This window comes from Acanthisitta chloris, unplaced genomic scaffold, assembly GCF_000695815.1.
Source record: "Acanthisitta chloris isolate BGI_N310 unplaced genomic scaffold, ASM69581v1 scaffold4572, whole genome shotgun sequence".
Lineage (NCBI taxonomy): Eukaryota > Metazoa > Chordata > Aves > Passeriformes > Acanthisittidae > Acanthisitta > Acanthisitta chloris.
Genome location: NW_008662053.1, coordinates 265,886 through 284,570, shown reverse-complemented (window position 1 = coordinate 284,570; position 18,685 = coordinate 265,886). Strand labels below are relative to the sequence as shown.

General features: G+C 37.7%; 1 protein-coding gene across 1 annotated transcript in view; it reads right to left on the bottom strand.

Moving 5' to 3' along the window:
- LOC103798201 (dystrophin-like) overlaps window positions 1-18,685 on the bottom strand; it is a gene marked incomplete at its 3' end in the record, with an annotated part of 308,111 nt that overhangs the window by 23,554 nt on the left and 265,872 nt on the right. The window contains exon 41 of the mRNA XM_009070449.1: window positions 7,784-8,019. Coding sequence (XP_009068697.1) covers window positions 7,784-8,019 — 236 coding nt within the window. The remainder of the gene's footprint in view (window positions 1-7,783; window positions 8,020-18,685) is intronic.

Sequence of the window (18,685 nt, the reverse complement as noted above, 5' to 3'; positions counted from 1 at the left end):
TGAGCACATACTGGGAGAAACAAGCCATTCCAGGAATCAACTGCCCTCACCTACTGCAGATGTCCAGTTCAGAACCAGGCAGAGTAAACCACAAAAGTGCATTTCTTTCTACTGAATTCAGAGATCACTTAGATGAGTCTTGGACAAGTTGTTAATCAAGTTAGAATACTTGAATTTTAGGAAACTATGATCTCCTCAATAATAAACCAGAGTGTACATACACACAGGTACAAAAACCTCAAATATTATCTCAATTTTTTTAACTCTTTATGCCTAGAGAGAAAATGTTAGTTCAGTTACAAATATATAGATTATTCTTATTGTTCTGCTTTGGTATTTTGTTAGGCCTAGACTTGGATTTTTATTAATCCTTATTATTTCTTCTTAAGCTGTTTCTGCATTCCTGTTATCAACACGCAGGGTGGACACATGAGATGCTGAACAATTACAACTTTCAATACTTTCGCTTTGCAGCATATTTCCAGTGGAGACTCCATTACCTAATTTCCACTTGACTGGATTCTTTTTTTAAAGGAAATCTACCCAAGATTATCATTACACTTTACTACTCTGGATCAAACATCATTTGTTACAAATTTATAATCTATTTTTAAGATTTGACATCAGCAAAATGTTCAATATCAGCAGTCTTTAGCAAATTAGCACTGCACATTTGGGATAGTTATACCCTGCCTAGTTATTTACACACACATCACTTGAAATGGTCTTCTCACCTTTTACCTACAATTTCTAATTGGACATTCTACATTTATAGTATTCTACAGGGCAAAGAAAAAAGGAACTCCTGGAATCTGGCTTACTGCAATAGAGCTAAGTTACTAGAAATCAGTTATTTGACACATCCCACAGCTTAAAAAAGCTAGTGACACTTTTTTAAACAATCCCTTCATGAAAACAGATGATAATGACAGTGCTGGCTGCTCTGCCTCGAGAGGGAATTGTCCCTTTGCTAGCAAATCCCCAAATCTGTATTACTATTAAGCACTGTTTATAGAAGTATCAGAATCCCCTTGGCACACTGAGAAACCAACAGGGCACATTTCAAGACAGCAGATTTTTTTAGTTAAAATTCTGGGGTCATTTCTTCTCCACATAAAAGAACTGTGTTTCAAGATCAGCTTCATTAGGAAGCTCTGCTGGGATTTGATGTTTTTATTTTCTTACAGGGGAAAACTTATTTCTCTAAGAAGAATTCCATCTCCTCACACATAAAATGAGCAAATATACAATTGTTCCCCCTAGTTTTAATTTGCATTTTATGATTACAACTAGATTAGAATTTTATACATTGCATCATTATTTAGAAACAAGCTGCTTTTATATTTCCCACAATTTCTGAATAAAACCAAAGTCACTCTTAGCTTTTCTTGTTACTACTGGTAATAACATTTATTAATATGGATACAAAAATAAAGCCCCCTAAAACTTGTGTAACTGTCCAAACAGACCCTCGCAATTAAGAATTAAAAAATTTTTCAAAATTATATCAGGACTTCTCAAGCTCTTAAAGCAAATCACAGCTGAGGTGGGAGGATTACAAAGGGAGGCAAAACCCCCATGTTTTCCTTCCTTCGAAGTGTGTTTTGTTGAGAAGCCATAGAATGGAGAATCTTGGCATTCAAGAATGGCATTCATATATAATCACAGAATAATTTCTGTTGGAAGCAACAGGAGGTCATCTGGCCCACCTGCTGCTCAAATGGGGCCAAATTCAGAGTCCCACAGGACTCTATCCAGTTTTGTGATCAATGTCTCCAAGGATGGAGAATCTACCACATCTTGGGACAGCCTGTTCCAATGTTCCACCATGTTCATCATGCACAATTTTAATCCTAATATTTCATCAGAATTCTCCTCCCACATGTCTGTTGCCTCCCACCCTTCTGCTGTGGAGCTTTGAGAAGCGTTGGGCTCTCTCTCCTGCAGAGTCTCCCATCCAGTGGCTGCAGACAGCACTTCGATCCCTCTCTCAGGCTGAGCAAGCCCAGCTCAGCCTCTCCTCACTGACCAAGAGCTCTCCTGCCCCTGACCATACTGGTGGCTCTTCACCAGACTCCCTTGGGTCTTTCCTACACACTAGGCAGCCTAAACTAGACACACCAGCCCAGATGTGGTTTACAGGTGTTGATTAAAGGGGAATGATCCCTTCCCCCAACATCCTGGCTAGGGCCTTATTACAGTCAGCCCAGCACCTACTTTGGATTTCTTTGCTGGCTGACATAGAACTCATGAAGGTTTAAGGAGTTTTTCCAGTTTCTAGCAGAGCAGGATTCCCCATGTCCACACTCTGGACAGCACATAAACAGCTTTTCACACTCATGGTGTGTTTGTAGAGGCCCCAACACAGTTGAGTCTCTGAGCTGCACATATGGTGCAATGAAAACACACAAAATAAAAATTGATTTGGATAAGAGTAGGTCAGGTAAGGTCCAATATCGATGGAATAGGTCATTTATACTTATAATGTAGGTCAAACTTAGAAATACAGAAAAAAAAGCTTTGCTATTGAGTAATGCAGCCCTAGTGAAAACTTCATACTTCCAATACTCAACATATAAATGCAAATGAAAATGAGTTTCTACACTCCAGTCCTTTCCCTGCTGAAACTAACAGGATGCCAGTTGTATTAATCATGCTAATTTATCTTTTCCCAGAAGGTTATTTGCAAGGAATTGGAAAAAAAAATCAAATTATTTCTCAATAGGCCAATAAAAGCAAACAGAGAAAAGTTATCTTTAGGCATAACTGTGGTATTATTTTTTGTTTGGATGGTGATCTACAGCCTGACTGAAAATTAATTGAAAAATGATGAAAGTATCTCTTTTACTTCAATGAGTTTAGTATCAGATCCTTAGAGGTACAATTTTTATACACATCCTAGTGATTAACATTATAGAGAAATAAAGAAATAGCTGTTAATCACTCCAAAAGACAGTGTTTAGACAGCTGTTTTACTGCTGCAGAAAACAAATATACTCTCTAACACACTGTAATGAGCTGGCCAAGAAAATATCAGCTGTCTTTATGTGCAACGAAGTATTAAAAAAAGAGTCTCCTGACACACATTCTATATCCCTTGAGGTCCAATTTTCAGACTAATAGACATTTTTTCCCCTTTTTTCCTTCCCTTTCCCTTTAAAGACTCAGAGCTCCAGGCCCTCTAGAGCATCCTGCTGCATTTTCTAACCTTTAGAAACAAGCTTGAAGGCTGACAGACATTTTTTCATTTTCCTCTATGCCATAAAAGAAAAACAAAACCAACCTTTCAGCGTGCAAACCTTGTAGCTTTAAATTTTTCTAATATATTTAGAAATCTGTTCATTTATTAGTTTGCTGCTGTTTGTTTGGTTGGGTTTTTTTAATTCATTCCAAAAACTGAAACCAGCCTTCCAATACTTCTCCTAAGTTGGAATTAATTTTAGAAGTCTAACAGCATGACAGTATAAAATCAGAATTCTGCCAGATATCCCATGTTAAATACCACAACAGTAACACTGATAAAATAATGACAGTATCTCCTGAGTGAATATATCCCATGGTGAAATTCCTAGAGACAGAGGAGGTTTTGCACACCCTTTAAGCCATGCAGTCACATGGAGGGTTATGCTACCAGAGAGGATGCACAAAAATGCCAATGAACCATCCAACAAGCTGCAGAATCATTTTCAGCTCCAGCCCTGTTTGGGGAGACAGTTTATCTTGGTCCAACAGCAATCCAGGGAATGTCTGCAGTTGTGTGTTCATATGGAAACAGAAGATCCTAGAAGCTTTGCAAACAACCCTCACAGCAGCTTGACAGCACAGAGTGAGGGATGGGGCAAATATGCTCCTGCAGTTTGATTCTCAAAGTGTGAATGTCAACTCCCAACGTTCTGGCATCACACTTGGATTCTGGACTACCAAACCCTTCCCTTTAAGCACATCAGCATACTAAACTGGTAAATCTTCTGTGATGCTCTTCAGCATTATCTGAGGATGTGCTGCACGGGTCTTTCCATGCCTCTGTCGCTAATGCGAAACGTCCTCACAACTCTGTAGACCCTGGAGTACACTATTCAAAGGCTGAGGACTCCACTTTGTCTGTCCCTTACACTTCTGACACAAACTATATGGACAGATGTAAATGTCTTTGGTGGTAAGTACAAGTTTTAGTTTAACATGGGCATATTTAGAGCACACTGATTCACACTTGGTACATACAGAATTCCAAATTCAATCTGAACCTTACTGTTGCTTCCATAATAACAGGATATAAATCTATAAAACTACATTTTTATTGCCACATATCAATTACAAGGTTTCATATGAAATTGCACACATAATTATAAAGTTGTATACTAAAACACATGGTATGTAACCATGGGAAAGGACAGGTAAAAAATCCTCAAGCAGAAGGAATGTCAGTTACGCCCACTCTTTCTTCTGAAGTCTGCTAATTGCACAGTTTAGAAACAAATATTTTTCCTTAACTGTTATTTCACTATCCACCAGCTGCACAAGATTCTCAGCTATTGAAAAACCAATTCAGAATTAATAGTGAAAACACCTCATTCCAGTTTTCTTTACTTCTCTAACTGACAGAAGATCAAACTTACTTTTTAAAAATTTTTTTCAATTGTGACAAATTAATGAAGCATAAATAAATTCTCTAAATCTTTTGGGATGTCTACTTTAGGGTGATACAAATCACTACCTAAAAGTATCTTTTACTTTTCTTTGCTTAAAAGTCTCAGGAACCAGCTTGGTCTCATTTTACATAAATACTTTTTTCAGATTTATCCCCACCACTGCACCCAACAGTGAAGACTCAACCTATACCACACATTTGACTGCAAGATTAACTATGGATATTTCAAACGACTAGCCATTATCCTAGACTTTTAGTATACTCCTTTTATTACGTATTATGTACACCACTTAGGAGAATTTAATTTGCACTGTTTCTTTCATTAAGAGGAAGCTGCCACTAAACCAAGACTTTTTCAGAGTAGTTGTCTTTTTTTGAGCTTTATTGTTCCATAATTAACCAGTGTACAACATGGTATTCACACGAGGACCAACTCACTGCAATCAGCTCCAAGCAAAGTTCAAGGGAGGGCTAACGATGTCTTAAAGTTTTATTGACACAAAATATGGCAGAGTTAGTGGCTGTGATCTTGTGACACAATCATATTGAAGGGAACTTAACCAAAATGCCCTCAGAGATGTAGCTTCAACAACATTACATGCTGCTGTGAAAAAAGGACAACCTAAGGCCACTTAGCTTTACTGGAGTGATTTGGAAAATATCCTGTTACACACATTGCTAGATATGGGATTTCTGTGCTTTTAAAACGTTTGCTTTGATATTTCAATTTCCTCTTAGAAATGTGGTTCTCTGTTCTGAATAAAATATGAAGTGGAAACAAATCCCCAGAAGAGTAAGAGTTTGGTAGCACACCAACAGGGTTAGCTGCTTGCAGGGCTCCAAATTCCAGGGCAGCAGCTAGAGATGTATTCAAATAAAACAGCTTTCATGAAGCACATATCTTTGTAATGCTGGGTTTCTAGAAGGGAAGTAGCTGGCTGTGTTAAGATAGTATTTTACACCTAAAGTGGAAAAACTGATTGAAAAAAAAGCCAACCAAAAAGCCAACCCAGGTCAATCTACTAAGATGGAACTCATTGAATCTTACTGAGGTCTCTGTAAAGGTGCAATAAACTCTCCAAATAAACCACAATGCAACACTGTGACTTTCAAATCACAACCACAGGAGAAGTGTGACTATAACCCCCTACAGAACACACAGACCAGGGGGGTAAGCAGCACTTCTGGATTTCCAACTTAGATCGTATCTGGCCTGACTTTTCAGAACAGCAAAATACCCACATGTCCAGTTTCATCAGCTCACACACTGCTGCAGACATTCAACACATTAGAAAACAGGGTTTTTTAAGAAATCTAAAATTCTTTGTCAGTCTTGAAAATTCTTTGTGCTAATCTCACCTAATAGTGCAGCAATAGATTTACAAGAAGGAGGAAATATTTCATGAGACTCATTTCCATGTATTAAGCAATATTAGGATGATCATTAGAGAAGAGGGAGACAGTGAACAGAACTGCAGTCTAAATTTAGACATCGATTCTTCCATTTCATCAGAGAATATATTAAATGTCACATTCTGTTGCACAGCCAATTAGAGAGGTAAGCACAAGAAAAAAGAGTTTTCCTGCTGGTTTTGTTACCAGCACAGCATGGTATCAAAAAAGGAGACAGGGTTACCCAGCCAGGAACAGACAGGAGGAAGACTGCAGCAGTGTAAAAATATTCCAGCTTTGAATTAAGATGGCATGCAAATATAAACCAGTTCATTTTAAAACACATACAACATTAACTGAAATTCTCAAGAGTTAATCATTTGACCTCATGTTTAAGTAAAAGACATCTGCAGAAGGAAGCAAGCTGTGGATTTTGCCTGCCAGAATAATATGCTAAATTCAGGCATAAGTAAGAAAACTGTATAATGCTGAACCAAGTATTTGACAATACACAATTTCAAAATCAAAATTATTCTGAAAAAGATGAAAAGATAATATGTAACCAAGTCTACTTTGGCCCTCAACCTTCAAATGACATAGCAGCTATTTTAAAGCAATGTCCTCTGTAGGTGACACTGCAATTATCACTTACTAAACTCCATGTCATTTTGAAGATATTTCATTTAATGAAGCAGTACATAATACTACTTCATATGTGTTATGATCATTAATCACGACGAAACAAATACTTTATTCATTTAGAAAGTAAAGCAAACCAAAAGTCTCAAAAATACACAGTTTAAAGCACAGGGGAAAAAGAGCAAAATGCAAGAAAAGAAGCAGAATTAATCCCATGAGACATCTGCACATTTTATGATGAAACATTTTAGTACAGATACTACACAAAACACATCCCTTCTGTCTCCTTCTCCTTCTAGTTTAAGCAAAGAGAAAGATTGTCAATATCTTCCTTACAATAAATCAGGGGATTTTATGAGGAGGAAGAGGAGAAGAAGAAGAGAATCTTATCATACAGAGTCCTAAACTCAGTTTAGAACTAAACTGAATGGAAATTTAGCACTGAAAAGTTTTGCACAGGCAAGCCAATCTTTTATATTGAGCAATGCTAAATCTAGAAGGCAGGTAATTACTTTCAAGCTTTTATTGCTACTGAGCAGCTAAAGTTTATCCTTCTTGTTTCCTTATACATGTATTTCCATATTTTCCTGTGTTTTCAGTGATAAGTAACACTGATGCAGTTTTGCTGACAAAACAGATGCATTAATGAGCTGTTCTTTCTTTAAGACAACTGAGGAGCTTTTGATAAACCAACAGCAGCAATATATAAGCCTCTCAGAAAGTTATTACAGAAGTAAGGTAAGAAAAGGTATGAAACATGGTCTTCTTCCTCCTGTCAGCCTGCAGCTTACTATGCAATTCCTTCCTTTGCATGAGGCTTATATTTCAACCATTGGCTTGCACAGTCTTACAGCACAAGCAATAGAAGGATAAAGACATCTGCTTCAAATACCAGATAATATATTAAATGCTCCTTCTTTTTCCCCTCAATGAATTATTTAAATATTTCACCCAATAATAGTGCTTACTGGAGTAAGTTTAGTAGCTGCAGTAACAACTACATGTATTGCAAGCTGTCATCTCTCCTGTGTTCTTTGTTGAAATGATTTAATACACAATACAGATCATGAGGCTTTGAACTTGAAAAATCAGTGTTTGTCATACCTTTTGTTTGATGATCATGTCGTTGATGTCATCAAGATCACCTACTCTGACTCTCTGAGATTTTATCTCTCGATCCAGTCGAGACAGCCAGTCAGTGAGCTCTGCCCATGCCTTGTTGAAGTCAGCCAAGGCTGGAACCTCCAAAAGCACAGAAGATGGCATTTCTGGTTTGAAGGTGGTGGTTTCCTTGGTTACCCTGGTTTGTGTATCCACAGCAACAGTTTCACCAGGAGTTACTGGAAAAAAAAAAAAAAGAAGCTGAAATTACTGAATAAATGAGCTATGATAAATGCTTATTTCAGTAACAGAATTTATGCAGTAAGAAGGATAGCACAGAAATAAGCTCATTTCTTGATGTTATCTCTACTGGAAATATGAAAATAAAAACTAAAAGTATATATTAATTAATTTTTTCCACAGTATTTCTAGTATAATATCTTCTTAACATCCATCATTCTCTGTATATTCAAATTTCATATTTAAAATGTAATAAGAACCCCTCCCTCAAGGTCACCAAAGTATTGGTATACATGAGCCATCTTCCAAAAATCTAGTAGTGTGGCCAGATCCCTCACAGCTAGAGACAGATTGAAAAAAGTTGGTTGGATGATCCATTATATCATAGCATGACCATGTATCCAGAAACAGGTTTCCTCCACTGTCTCCAAGTCACTCTGTAGCTGTGAATTTGTTTCTCCAATAATCTCACTTACTGAAACCACCAAATATTGCCCATAGGCTCTGTGACCAATATGGAAGATTACGCAACAAAAAAATTCAGTCTTGGCCAATTCCTTGATTTTCCTTCTCATAACTTGAAAGTATTATGTGCTATTTCCTGTATATTTGTGGATTTTTTTTTCCCTCCTGTTTGGATCCAATGGACACATCATCTTCTTCGTGTCTTTTCCTGCTCTACTAGCTGGGTTTTAAATGCTTGGAATGGGGAAGTACCCAACCCTGAAGCACAGGTTCTGTCTGCAGGAACTCTGCAGCCTAGAAAAGGGAAGGCTCATCACTGTGTATAAATATCTGAAGGAAGGTGCAGAGATCACAGAGCCAGGCTCTTTACAGTGCTGCCCAGTGACAAGAAAAGATGCAATGGGCACAAACTCAAACACAGGAGGTTCCCGTGAATATCAGGAAATGCTGCTGTGGCTGTGAACACAGGGTGACTGAGCCCTGGAACGGGCTGCCCCAGGGAGGGTGTGGAATTTCCATCCTTGGAAATACTCAAAAGCCACCTGAACATGATCCTGGGCAGCCTCCTCCAGGTCAGCCTGTCTGAGCAGGGAGGCTGGACCAGATGAGCTCCAGAGGTCCCTTGTAACCTCAGTCACTCTGTGCTCCTGTAAAGCAACACGTTCTCAGTTTCCAAGACTCTCTAAAATCCAAACTGGAAATAGTGTAAGGGCAGCGAATACTTTGGAAAGGAAGCAGCTAAGACTGAAGACAATACATGGAAATAATCCTGGCACAGTGTATGCAAACACTCAACTGACTGCTCTACACGTGGTGGAGAAAGCTTTGAATCTGCAGTGCTCTATTACCCTCGTCAGACTGCAACTCGAGCAGAGACAGGCACTACAAAGCCAACTGAAGATTGCAATATATATCTGCAAACAGAGGCAGCACTAATCCACTTGGACCTACTGTTCCATTTAAACCTTTCTGAAAGATAAACTGCTCTAAATTCAGTCTCCTTTTAGTAATATAGCATTGTCATGGTACTCCCTAAGAGCCTTTCCTTAGGCAAAGTTCACCTTGATTGATGGGCCTGCTAAAACTGGAAAGCAAAACACTAGAGTATGAATGGATCACTTTTAGTGAGTGTGAGAATTAAGGAGACAGAAACTAAAAAAAAAGGTAGCACAAGAACCTTTCCTAGACTAGGTACAAGGTAGTTGGTTCTAGACTCAATTTACAGTGGTATCACTGTTTACAATTACCAAGGCTAATTTAACTCTCAACACATAGTTAAAAAGTTAGGTGAAAATATTCTGAAATGATATGGTATAAACACTGTACACTCTACAATATTGAGATAATGCTTTAAATATAATCCAGAAGAAATGAAAAACCCCCAAACCCAGACCACAAATTAAACAAAACCCAAACCCTTTCAATCTAGTGGTTAAGACTTTAAAATCTCCCTATTCTATAAAAAACTCCTCTCTTTGTTTACAAAACTATATATAAAACATGATTTTGTTTGCCACTTTGCACTGTTCAGTAGTTTAAAGATTAGCTGAACAAATGTCTGCAATACTGACACCAATATTTCTACTACTGCAAAAATAACCATTTTTGAATACCACCAGTGGTTTTTTTACAAAATTAGAAGTTGATTCAACTGCTGAGATACTGGCATAATACAAAGTGAACATATGTAAAGGCTAGTATCTCTTGCTTATTGCAACAAAAGCAAAAAGAGTAATAAATATTTGTGCTTGTTTTTTCTCCCCCAATCAATATTTTCTTACTTCTTAATTGTGACGTGAAGTGCCAGGAAACTCACAGCTGAGAGAAACAATCTCTTTCTGGCTTGACTGTGCCCTCTATATTCTTTTGCCACTACTGATTAGAGTCTTCCCTGATGCTCTCGAGACACTTGTTTTAAAAAGCCAAGTAGAAAAACTACTCAAAGTAGGGAATTCAGATTTGGTCAACTAAAATGAATAAATAATATCTAAAAGCTATTATTTTTTTATCAATGCAACTTGAATCCTCTTCTTGTTTTAGTTTCTCATTAGATGTGGAAGACTTGACATGTCAGGTCAGACAGGATAGAGACCCTCACACTGCATATATTGGTATCAAAACAAGGAGGGAGTTTTTTGTAATATTAAGGCACAGTCAATAAGAAGTTTTTAAGATCTTTTTAAGTGATCTTATAACACTACTTCTGCTGTTATTTTAATATTTTAATAATGAAATAAAACTTAATGTTTGCACTTTTCTCTCTCTCTCCTCCCCTGATCACTTTCAGTAACTGATTCCTACATCTCTAATGCAGTTTTCCGTTATCTAGAAATACACACAGTAATTTTTTGGCTGTTTGATGAGTTCAAGGAGTCAAGCATTATTTTTTGAAAACAGCCTTTTCTCCTATACTTGTTTTTCAAATGCAGTACCACTTTATTTGTACCACTGCAGAAAGCATTTGTTTTTTCCAAAGGACAGGAGTCTGTCAGTGAGCAGTTGTTGAAGGTGTTACAAAAGGGTTTCATGAAAATGTATGTTTTGTACTACAGCAGTTGTGGTGCTGTAAAATCACATTCTGTCACATACTTGCCTTAGAAAAACCGTTGTGACAACATCTGTCACAAGTGATGCAAGCACCTCTCAGTATTCCTTTTGTCAGTAAAAGTAACAAGTTCCTTGATTTCGTATGCAGCTTTCAATGGGATGTCAATCCATATGACAACAATTTACATTTCCAGTGTACTGCTATTGGCATGCAACTGGATTTTGGCAGCTGGTTCTTTGATATAAGGAAGAACACATATTGCCAGCAGCTCCAGCTTCTACAGTCTCATAAAAATTACCTCTTCTAATTTTGTATGATCTATACATTGATTTAACAGGCATAAATTGCTATGCTAGCCAAAGGGAACCCTGAAGAAAAAGCATAAGAAAAAGTGTAAGAACTTGAACACAGATACAAAATACCAAGGAACCAGTGGAATTTTAGGCACCTTATAGTGAAAAAAAAATTGAAAAATGATAACAGGTTTGAAGATGCTGTGAAATAATCAGTTCAGTTATTAGCTAACTTAACAGCATTACAGTATTCATGCAAAATTTGCCAAGTCTACACTTATTTTCAAAATTCTGCAAAATCAAAATCAGCTGTTCAAAGACAACATCATCACTGTCACTTTACTTCTGACAAACTAATTCTCCAAATCACTGCAAGCACCTTCTGTTCTTTCATCAGAAATGTTAAATTATCTTGCCTTATACTACTTTGTTAAACACTTTTCTCATGAAAACACAAATAAAGCTCACTTTTCAGGTCAAACTAACCTTTATTGCTTTTCCACTTACTTTATTTTCATCCCATGAAGAATTGCCTTTGGGAACTTAAGTTTCATCTAACCACCAATCTACTGTCGATGGAAATATCAGCAATGCAAATCTCTTCCTGCCTATCTCCATCACTCTGTGTCCCCTGCTGCTCCACACTGATAGAATCAGAGTCACAAGTCTGATATTTTGGGGACAAGCTTCACACAAACCAGACTAAACAATTTTCTGGCTGGAATAGAAAAGAAAGTTTGCATTTGCCATCTTTTCCTCATCTTAGCCTTGTACAGTGTAAGGAACAAATCTGTCCTTCTGTCATCATCTCACGACCTCTGACTGGAGCCAAAATGTTAGAAGCAATTATAAGCTTTGCTCCCCATTCTCTGTGGCTCCACTCTGCTCACGAGCTGCGATGGCACTCGATCACACTCCGTGCTTGGCTGTGTCTCTGCAGAGCAGAGCCACCCAGCACAGAAACCTCAGGAGGATGCCGAAGAGCCTTCGCGTTTCCCAGCAGTGCGTGGCCACGACGCCGTGAGCTCTGCTCCTTCCACGAGCAACAGCTGCTCTGCTCTGCTCTTTTCAAAAGACAAGTCAACAAAGAGCAGCACACAGGTCAAGAAGATTTTGTGCAGAATGACCTACCACTTTCTATTATTCTAGCAAATTAAAAAGACCTTCACACAACGTAGTTGTCAATGGACCTAATTATTACATAAAAAGAAACAGAATAGAGAGATTACTGACTGCTATTTGCAAGCTGATGCTATCTGGATAGTCAGGTATTATAATTGGGGTAATTGGGGTTATTGCGCTTATACCCACTTTATAGTAATTGGGGTTACTATAAAGAAGGGAGAGAGAGAGAGAGAGTGGGTTTAAAACATTTTTTAAAAAGCCCCAAAACTAAACTGTGATTTACAGGTGTAAAGCTAGAAACTAAGGCAGAAAAAAATGAAAGAGTATATACTGCCATTTTATTATGGATACTCTTTTGCTAGGGATTCTAGTGAGAATCCCTTTTCCCATATCTTCCAGAATAAACTAATTCAAATTTCTGATTCTGTCTTGCTGTGTTTTAAAAATTATACAATTATATTGTTGCCACATTTCTTGAAAACTGCTAGCATTGGATTCTGCAGAATGGTACCCATGGTATAGCCATATAAAAAAGTCTGATCATATCTGTAACTTTGTTCTGTGCTCTCACCTGGTATAGGTTATCAATAACAGACTGATGAATTCTGCAGTACTCTATCGTTTACATTTCATGGGATTTAATAAAAATGAATCCTGCATATCCAGCTGACACTAACTATTGACCAAGAAATTAAATTAAAAGAAACAAGCTCCAAAGCCTCAGAAGAACATACCAGATCTTCTATTAAAAATGGAACAGGTGAATGTGGTCCTTTGAAAGACTGATGATAGCATTAATCTTATTTACATCATAAACCTTAACAGCTGTGCTTTCAACAACTAAAAAAAAAAGTAGATCTAGAGTTCATATTGCCTTTAATAACAGCAAAATAGCCAACTCCTGTTTTCACTTTTTGATTTACATTTCATCGTGGGTATAAGCGCAATAAAACTTCTGAGTTGTAACCCAGAGTGAGTCTTATTTAATCAACTGAGCCCTGAAAAATCAAAGTAGAAGTCCACATTGCCTTTGCAAACTGTCACACCTGTTTATTACAGATCCTTTCAAAGAGGAACCTACTGCAAGACCCTTGAAACAGAATGTTAAATACACAGGTGTAACCTTTGTTTTTATTCAAACTGGGCTTTTGCGGCTTCGCTATATTTTGTATGTATTTTTCACCTGTCAGATAATCCAGAAACAAATCCTCAAATCAAGATATGCTATAAAGATCAAGATAAAAATTCTAAGAATAACAGAGATTTGCATTTATAAACTTGCTTATTATGTTTTTATTCATGCAGCTCTGAAGGCAGTGTCAGCTTTTTATCTAGATGCTTTTCATTACTTCTCCCTGTTGGTGTTGCAGCACATGCTGTGAATGACCTCCAGAGATTCCTCAAGCTATATGCAGAGAGAAAATTGAATCTGAAAGCTTTATTAGACAAGTTTGTCTTCAGCTTGTGTCTGATGTCAGCTGGATTGAAAAATAGAACTGCTTGCGAAACTGGGTCCTGACCTTGAAACATCTCCAGTCAAATGGTAACAGACTCAGTTTTGTGCCATATTGTTGTTTGTTACTAGTGTCACATGTGTGAGAAGTGAAAAAGCTTCTTAATGAAAATCAGATTGAATGATTAGAGACTTGCCTCCTGAATACAATGGAAGGAAGAGAAACATGGCAATATACATATAATTGAGCCATCTCTGGTTGGCATCCGTGAACCTCTTTACTACATTAGTCTGTAAAGTGAAATGACTCAAGCCCAAGTCTACTAAAATTATTTATTCCTTCATCCAAAAAGAAACCAAAAGAAAATGTAAAGACAATAATCTATTCCTTTACTATTGCACTTTATAAGAGAGTAAGCAATCTTTGCTTAAGGAAGAGTCTACTCTTACTGCCCTCTAATGAATGACTCCAGAAAAGGAATTCTCTATGACACTTCCCTACTGCATCATTCCCTGCTCATTTTCTCCCTTGCATTTTATATTTGTAAAACTTTTCATAGAGCTAAACCAAATCATAACTAATATTAAAAATAGACATTTCCTTCAGATTCAACATGCACAAGTAACAGAAATGACAGAATTCTAGACATAACCATTATTGGAAACAGTATTTCTCTCTACTACAATTCTCACGATAGTGGTCTTCTTCACTAAAACCAAAGTGAATGAAAATGGACTATTGGCAGTAGCACTGTCCTCTACTTCAGTGTAGATCCACTCGCCACAACGATGCACACTGTGCATCTTTAGCTGTTCAGCTCTGAAGAATGGCTCTACAGAATTCAATCCCATGTCCCACACACACTCATTTTAATAGCTGACAGCACAGTTCTTTCCCAAGGAATTATTTTGAGCATTCTTGGTCTCAATGATACTCTGCCAGCAGCTCTAAACAATGCAGACACTCTAATACCTGATTTGTACATTTGTTTTTAATTTACCCTCTGAATACACACATCGTTATATTCTCAGGTGCACATAACGAAATGCACAAGGAGTTTTAAGACTTGCATTTGGAAGTTCTGAGAAACACAGTGCTGAACTACAGCATATGTGTTCACTCAAGCCCTGTGCATAATATATAAACAATGACTGCTTCAGAGCATATTAGCTACGAAATACAACAAAAAGAAAATTTATCTATTGTGCATTTTTGCCCAAAGCTAGCTGTTGTCATTTTGTTTCTTACATTTCTGTCATTGTCTCCTGAATATCTCTTAAATACAAATGGTTTGTTTGTTTTTAAAGATGCAGGGGAACATTACACAATCCAGCTCTGAAGTCCATGGAATGAATATATTTCAACAGTTATAGCTTCAAAAGCAAAGAATCCTTCATCCCCACTGAAAATATTAAACCAAATATCAGAGATTTAACAGGGCAGTCTTCATAATGCAGGATACTGCTATGTCCCTCTCTACTGCTCTCTTATCTTAGAACTAACTAACACAAAATAACACATCACTCAATGATGCACTTAGTATGACAATGAAAGAAAATTCTAGATGCATATAATACAGGCACTAGCACTACAGAAGCACTCTCAGCTTCTGAGCTCACCGAATTTTAGCTTTAAACCCTAAGTTTTTCCATCAGAGCAGGTATTTGTATGTGCATGCTTTCATCTGCTGCCAAGTTTCCACAAAAACCTACAGTTTCACAAATGGTACATTTTTAGCAGCACCAGTACATGTTTCTTACGTTACATTACATTCCAAGCAGTGACTATGAATTTCAGCTGCATTAAGTCACAGCAGTACATTTACTCAGAGCAACAGTGATATTTTTCAAGAACCGTTTCATATGGTGTTACAAGCTCAGAACAAAGCAGTACACCTAGTGCAGGTGGGGACTTGTTTCAGAGAGAAATAAAAACTAAACTTCTCCAAGCAGAAGGAGACATAGCATATTCCTTCAGCTAAAATACCAAAGGACAAGCCAATGAAATTCTGTTGTCACTAGTTTCCCCAGATTCACAAGTATCACTCTTTTAATCTGAACCCCCAGCTCAAGATATTATAAACTCTGGAGGTGACTGAGTGCTGTCAATGTTTGTCCTGCACTACAACAGAAAATATGGGCTAACAACCGATGAGTTCTCTTCACCATCACTGCAGCCGGGGAACTTACTGCAGCTACAATCCTTGGACTACAACTTGCACCTAATGGACTCAGCTTGACATGTCACTTCTCTCCCAGTCTTCCTCATCCATCCTAAATCCTGAAAAACCTTCCCCTGTACAGGGAAGCCCAGTCTTTGGCTCTGAGTCTGCAGTCTCTGACTCCTCCTCCCAAAGCAAATCCACTGAAAACACAGCACAGCTTTGACTGTACACATTCAAAGGAAGATGCTAAAGCTGATGGTGCCTGCTCTGAGCTCTGCTGATACAGCATTGGCTTTCTCTAAATTCTTTGTATTAAATGTACAGTAACTAACAGTGCATATAAAGCCTTACTGTCAAATACAACTCTGCTACAGTTTGTAAGACATAACCAATCCCTTTCTTCTTTATATTTTTTAGACCGCCTACAAACGATGCTCTAAAATAAGACTGGGAACTTGCACAATTTATAGGGACAAATTCTACCAAATTTCAGAGGAATTTTTCACCATTCTCATTGAATCTAATTCTCACACAACTTTTTCTTAATTTCACAGTCACACACTTTTCTGTTTCACTTAAGCATTTCATACAAAACAAAGACAAAAACTTGTGTAAATAGTCAGGGGAAAAAATTAAATTTATTGTACACAAAGTAATGTTCACTGAATAAAGTGCAAGAGTACTAATATAATGTGCCACTCAGTTTTATTAGCTGAACATGCAAAATATAAAATTAGTTCTCAGAGTATTTTCAGCTGTATTCATTTGCAGTTATTTTTAAAGTTTTGCTAACTTGAACTACAGCACAACTGAAAATAAACACACAGCCCTTTGAAGAAATTGTACATTTAAGTATAGCTCTAAATGAATGCAGCCAAAATTTTCCCCTAACATCTTACTTGAATGAAGGCAAATAATGGGAAATGTCTTCCCCAGGCCCAGCCAGGAGAGCCTCCCACCCCACGAGGCATTCAGGGGGTTCACACAGCACCACATCACTCTGCCTGACCTGAACAGAGACAGCACCTCAGTACTGGAGTCACCTGAATGCTAAGGAGGCTGTTCAAACTGTCCCTCCTGTGAAAGCACATTCCAACCTGCATTTATTTCTGTTTCAAATGTTTTCAAACTGCTGGCTAAGCAATGTATCAAGGTATTTGGATGAAGACATTCACACAACTTCAAGTTATCCTGTCAAGTACAGATAGCAAGTGTGATTTTCTTCCTGCAGCATCTTATCTTGGAAGTCAATCTTTGCTCAGGTTTTAGGCATACCCTTCAGCTAAGTACATTTTTTGAGCTGGGAAGGTAGTTCTTGTTCACTAAGCCTGAGGGCACACTGGACTGGTGGGATATTAAGGACTTTTTTTTTTTAGTGCTTCTCCTGCCGAAGAAACTATAATATGCAGACCTCAAAATAATTCTAAACGTGGCCCTTTATCTCTGTAGCAGCCACCAGGTGGTATATTTAGTAAGACTGTCTGACTGAGTTCTTGTAGCCAGACTAGACCAAATGATACCTGACAGGGCAGGAGAGATCAGCCAGGTACATCTTCACTCCCTGGTCTCAAACACAGATATCAACATTATAAAATTCTGATGTCCCTAGAAGTCTCTCTACGGTCACAAAGTGAATAATTGTCAATAAAGATACTGCCATTGCTTCATAGAAACCTTTGACATAATTTTGTGCATCTTTGTATACAAGAAGACCTTTGATGAGATTGGTTTTGGGAGGCTTGGTTAAAGTTAGCTCTCCCATGGCCAGTCTGACTCCCTATGCACATCAGTGCAGCACAGAGCAAATAAATCCTTACAAATGTCTATAACATGTGGGGTTAAAAATAACTGCAGAACTTACAGCACAGCATTACAAGACCCATAACATTCAATTTCTTCCCTCACCCCTTCCTTTTTTAAAAACTGAAATACAAAAATATCTTAGTAACACTTCCTATCCTTGCAGAAATCTGCTAAGTCTGGAGAGTAAAAGGCTCAGGGACATCCTATCCTTGTGTTAAATATTTGATTGGTGGAGCAAAGAAGACAGAGCCAGACTCCCCCAGTGACAGGACGAGAGGCACCATGCAAAAATTTCATTTTTTTTTTTTTTTTACTGTCAGAGTTGCTCAACACTGGAACAAGTTGCTCAGAGAGGTTATGGAGTCTCCATCCTTGGAGATATTAAAAACCTGACTGGACATGACCCTGAGCAACCTGCACTAACTGCTGTGCTTTCAGAATGAGGAATAGATGCGTCCCCAGGTCCCTTCTGAACTCACAGTAAACTGACCCAAAGAAAGAAAAATTATGCATCAGTCTTACAAGCACAGGTTCAAATTTTAAGTGCCCTTGACAACAGAGAAAGGGAATCCATCTTACTTCCTACTTAATCGTTTATAGAACACCAGTGCTTTCATTTCTGCATGTGTAATTCCACCTGCTGAGTCTTGGAAAAGTTGGCAATGAAACATTTAGGAATGTTAGAACCTACATCTTGTGCTAAGGTAAATGAGCAATTTTGCAATTCTTCAGCTAAAATTGAGTTAATATAAGAGTATATTGCACTACTACTCTGTGTTCTCACTCTTGTTCCATTCTCATAATTTCTTTTGT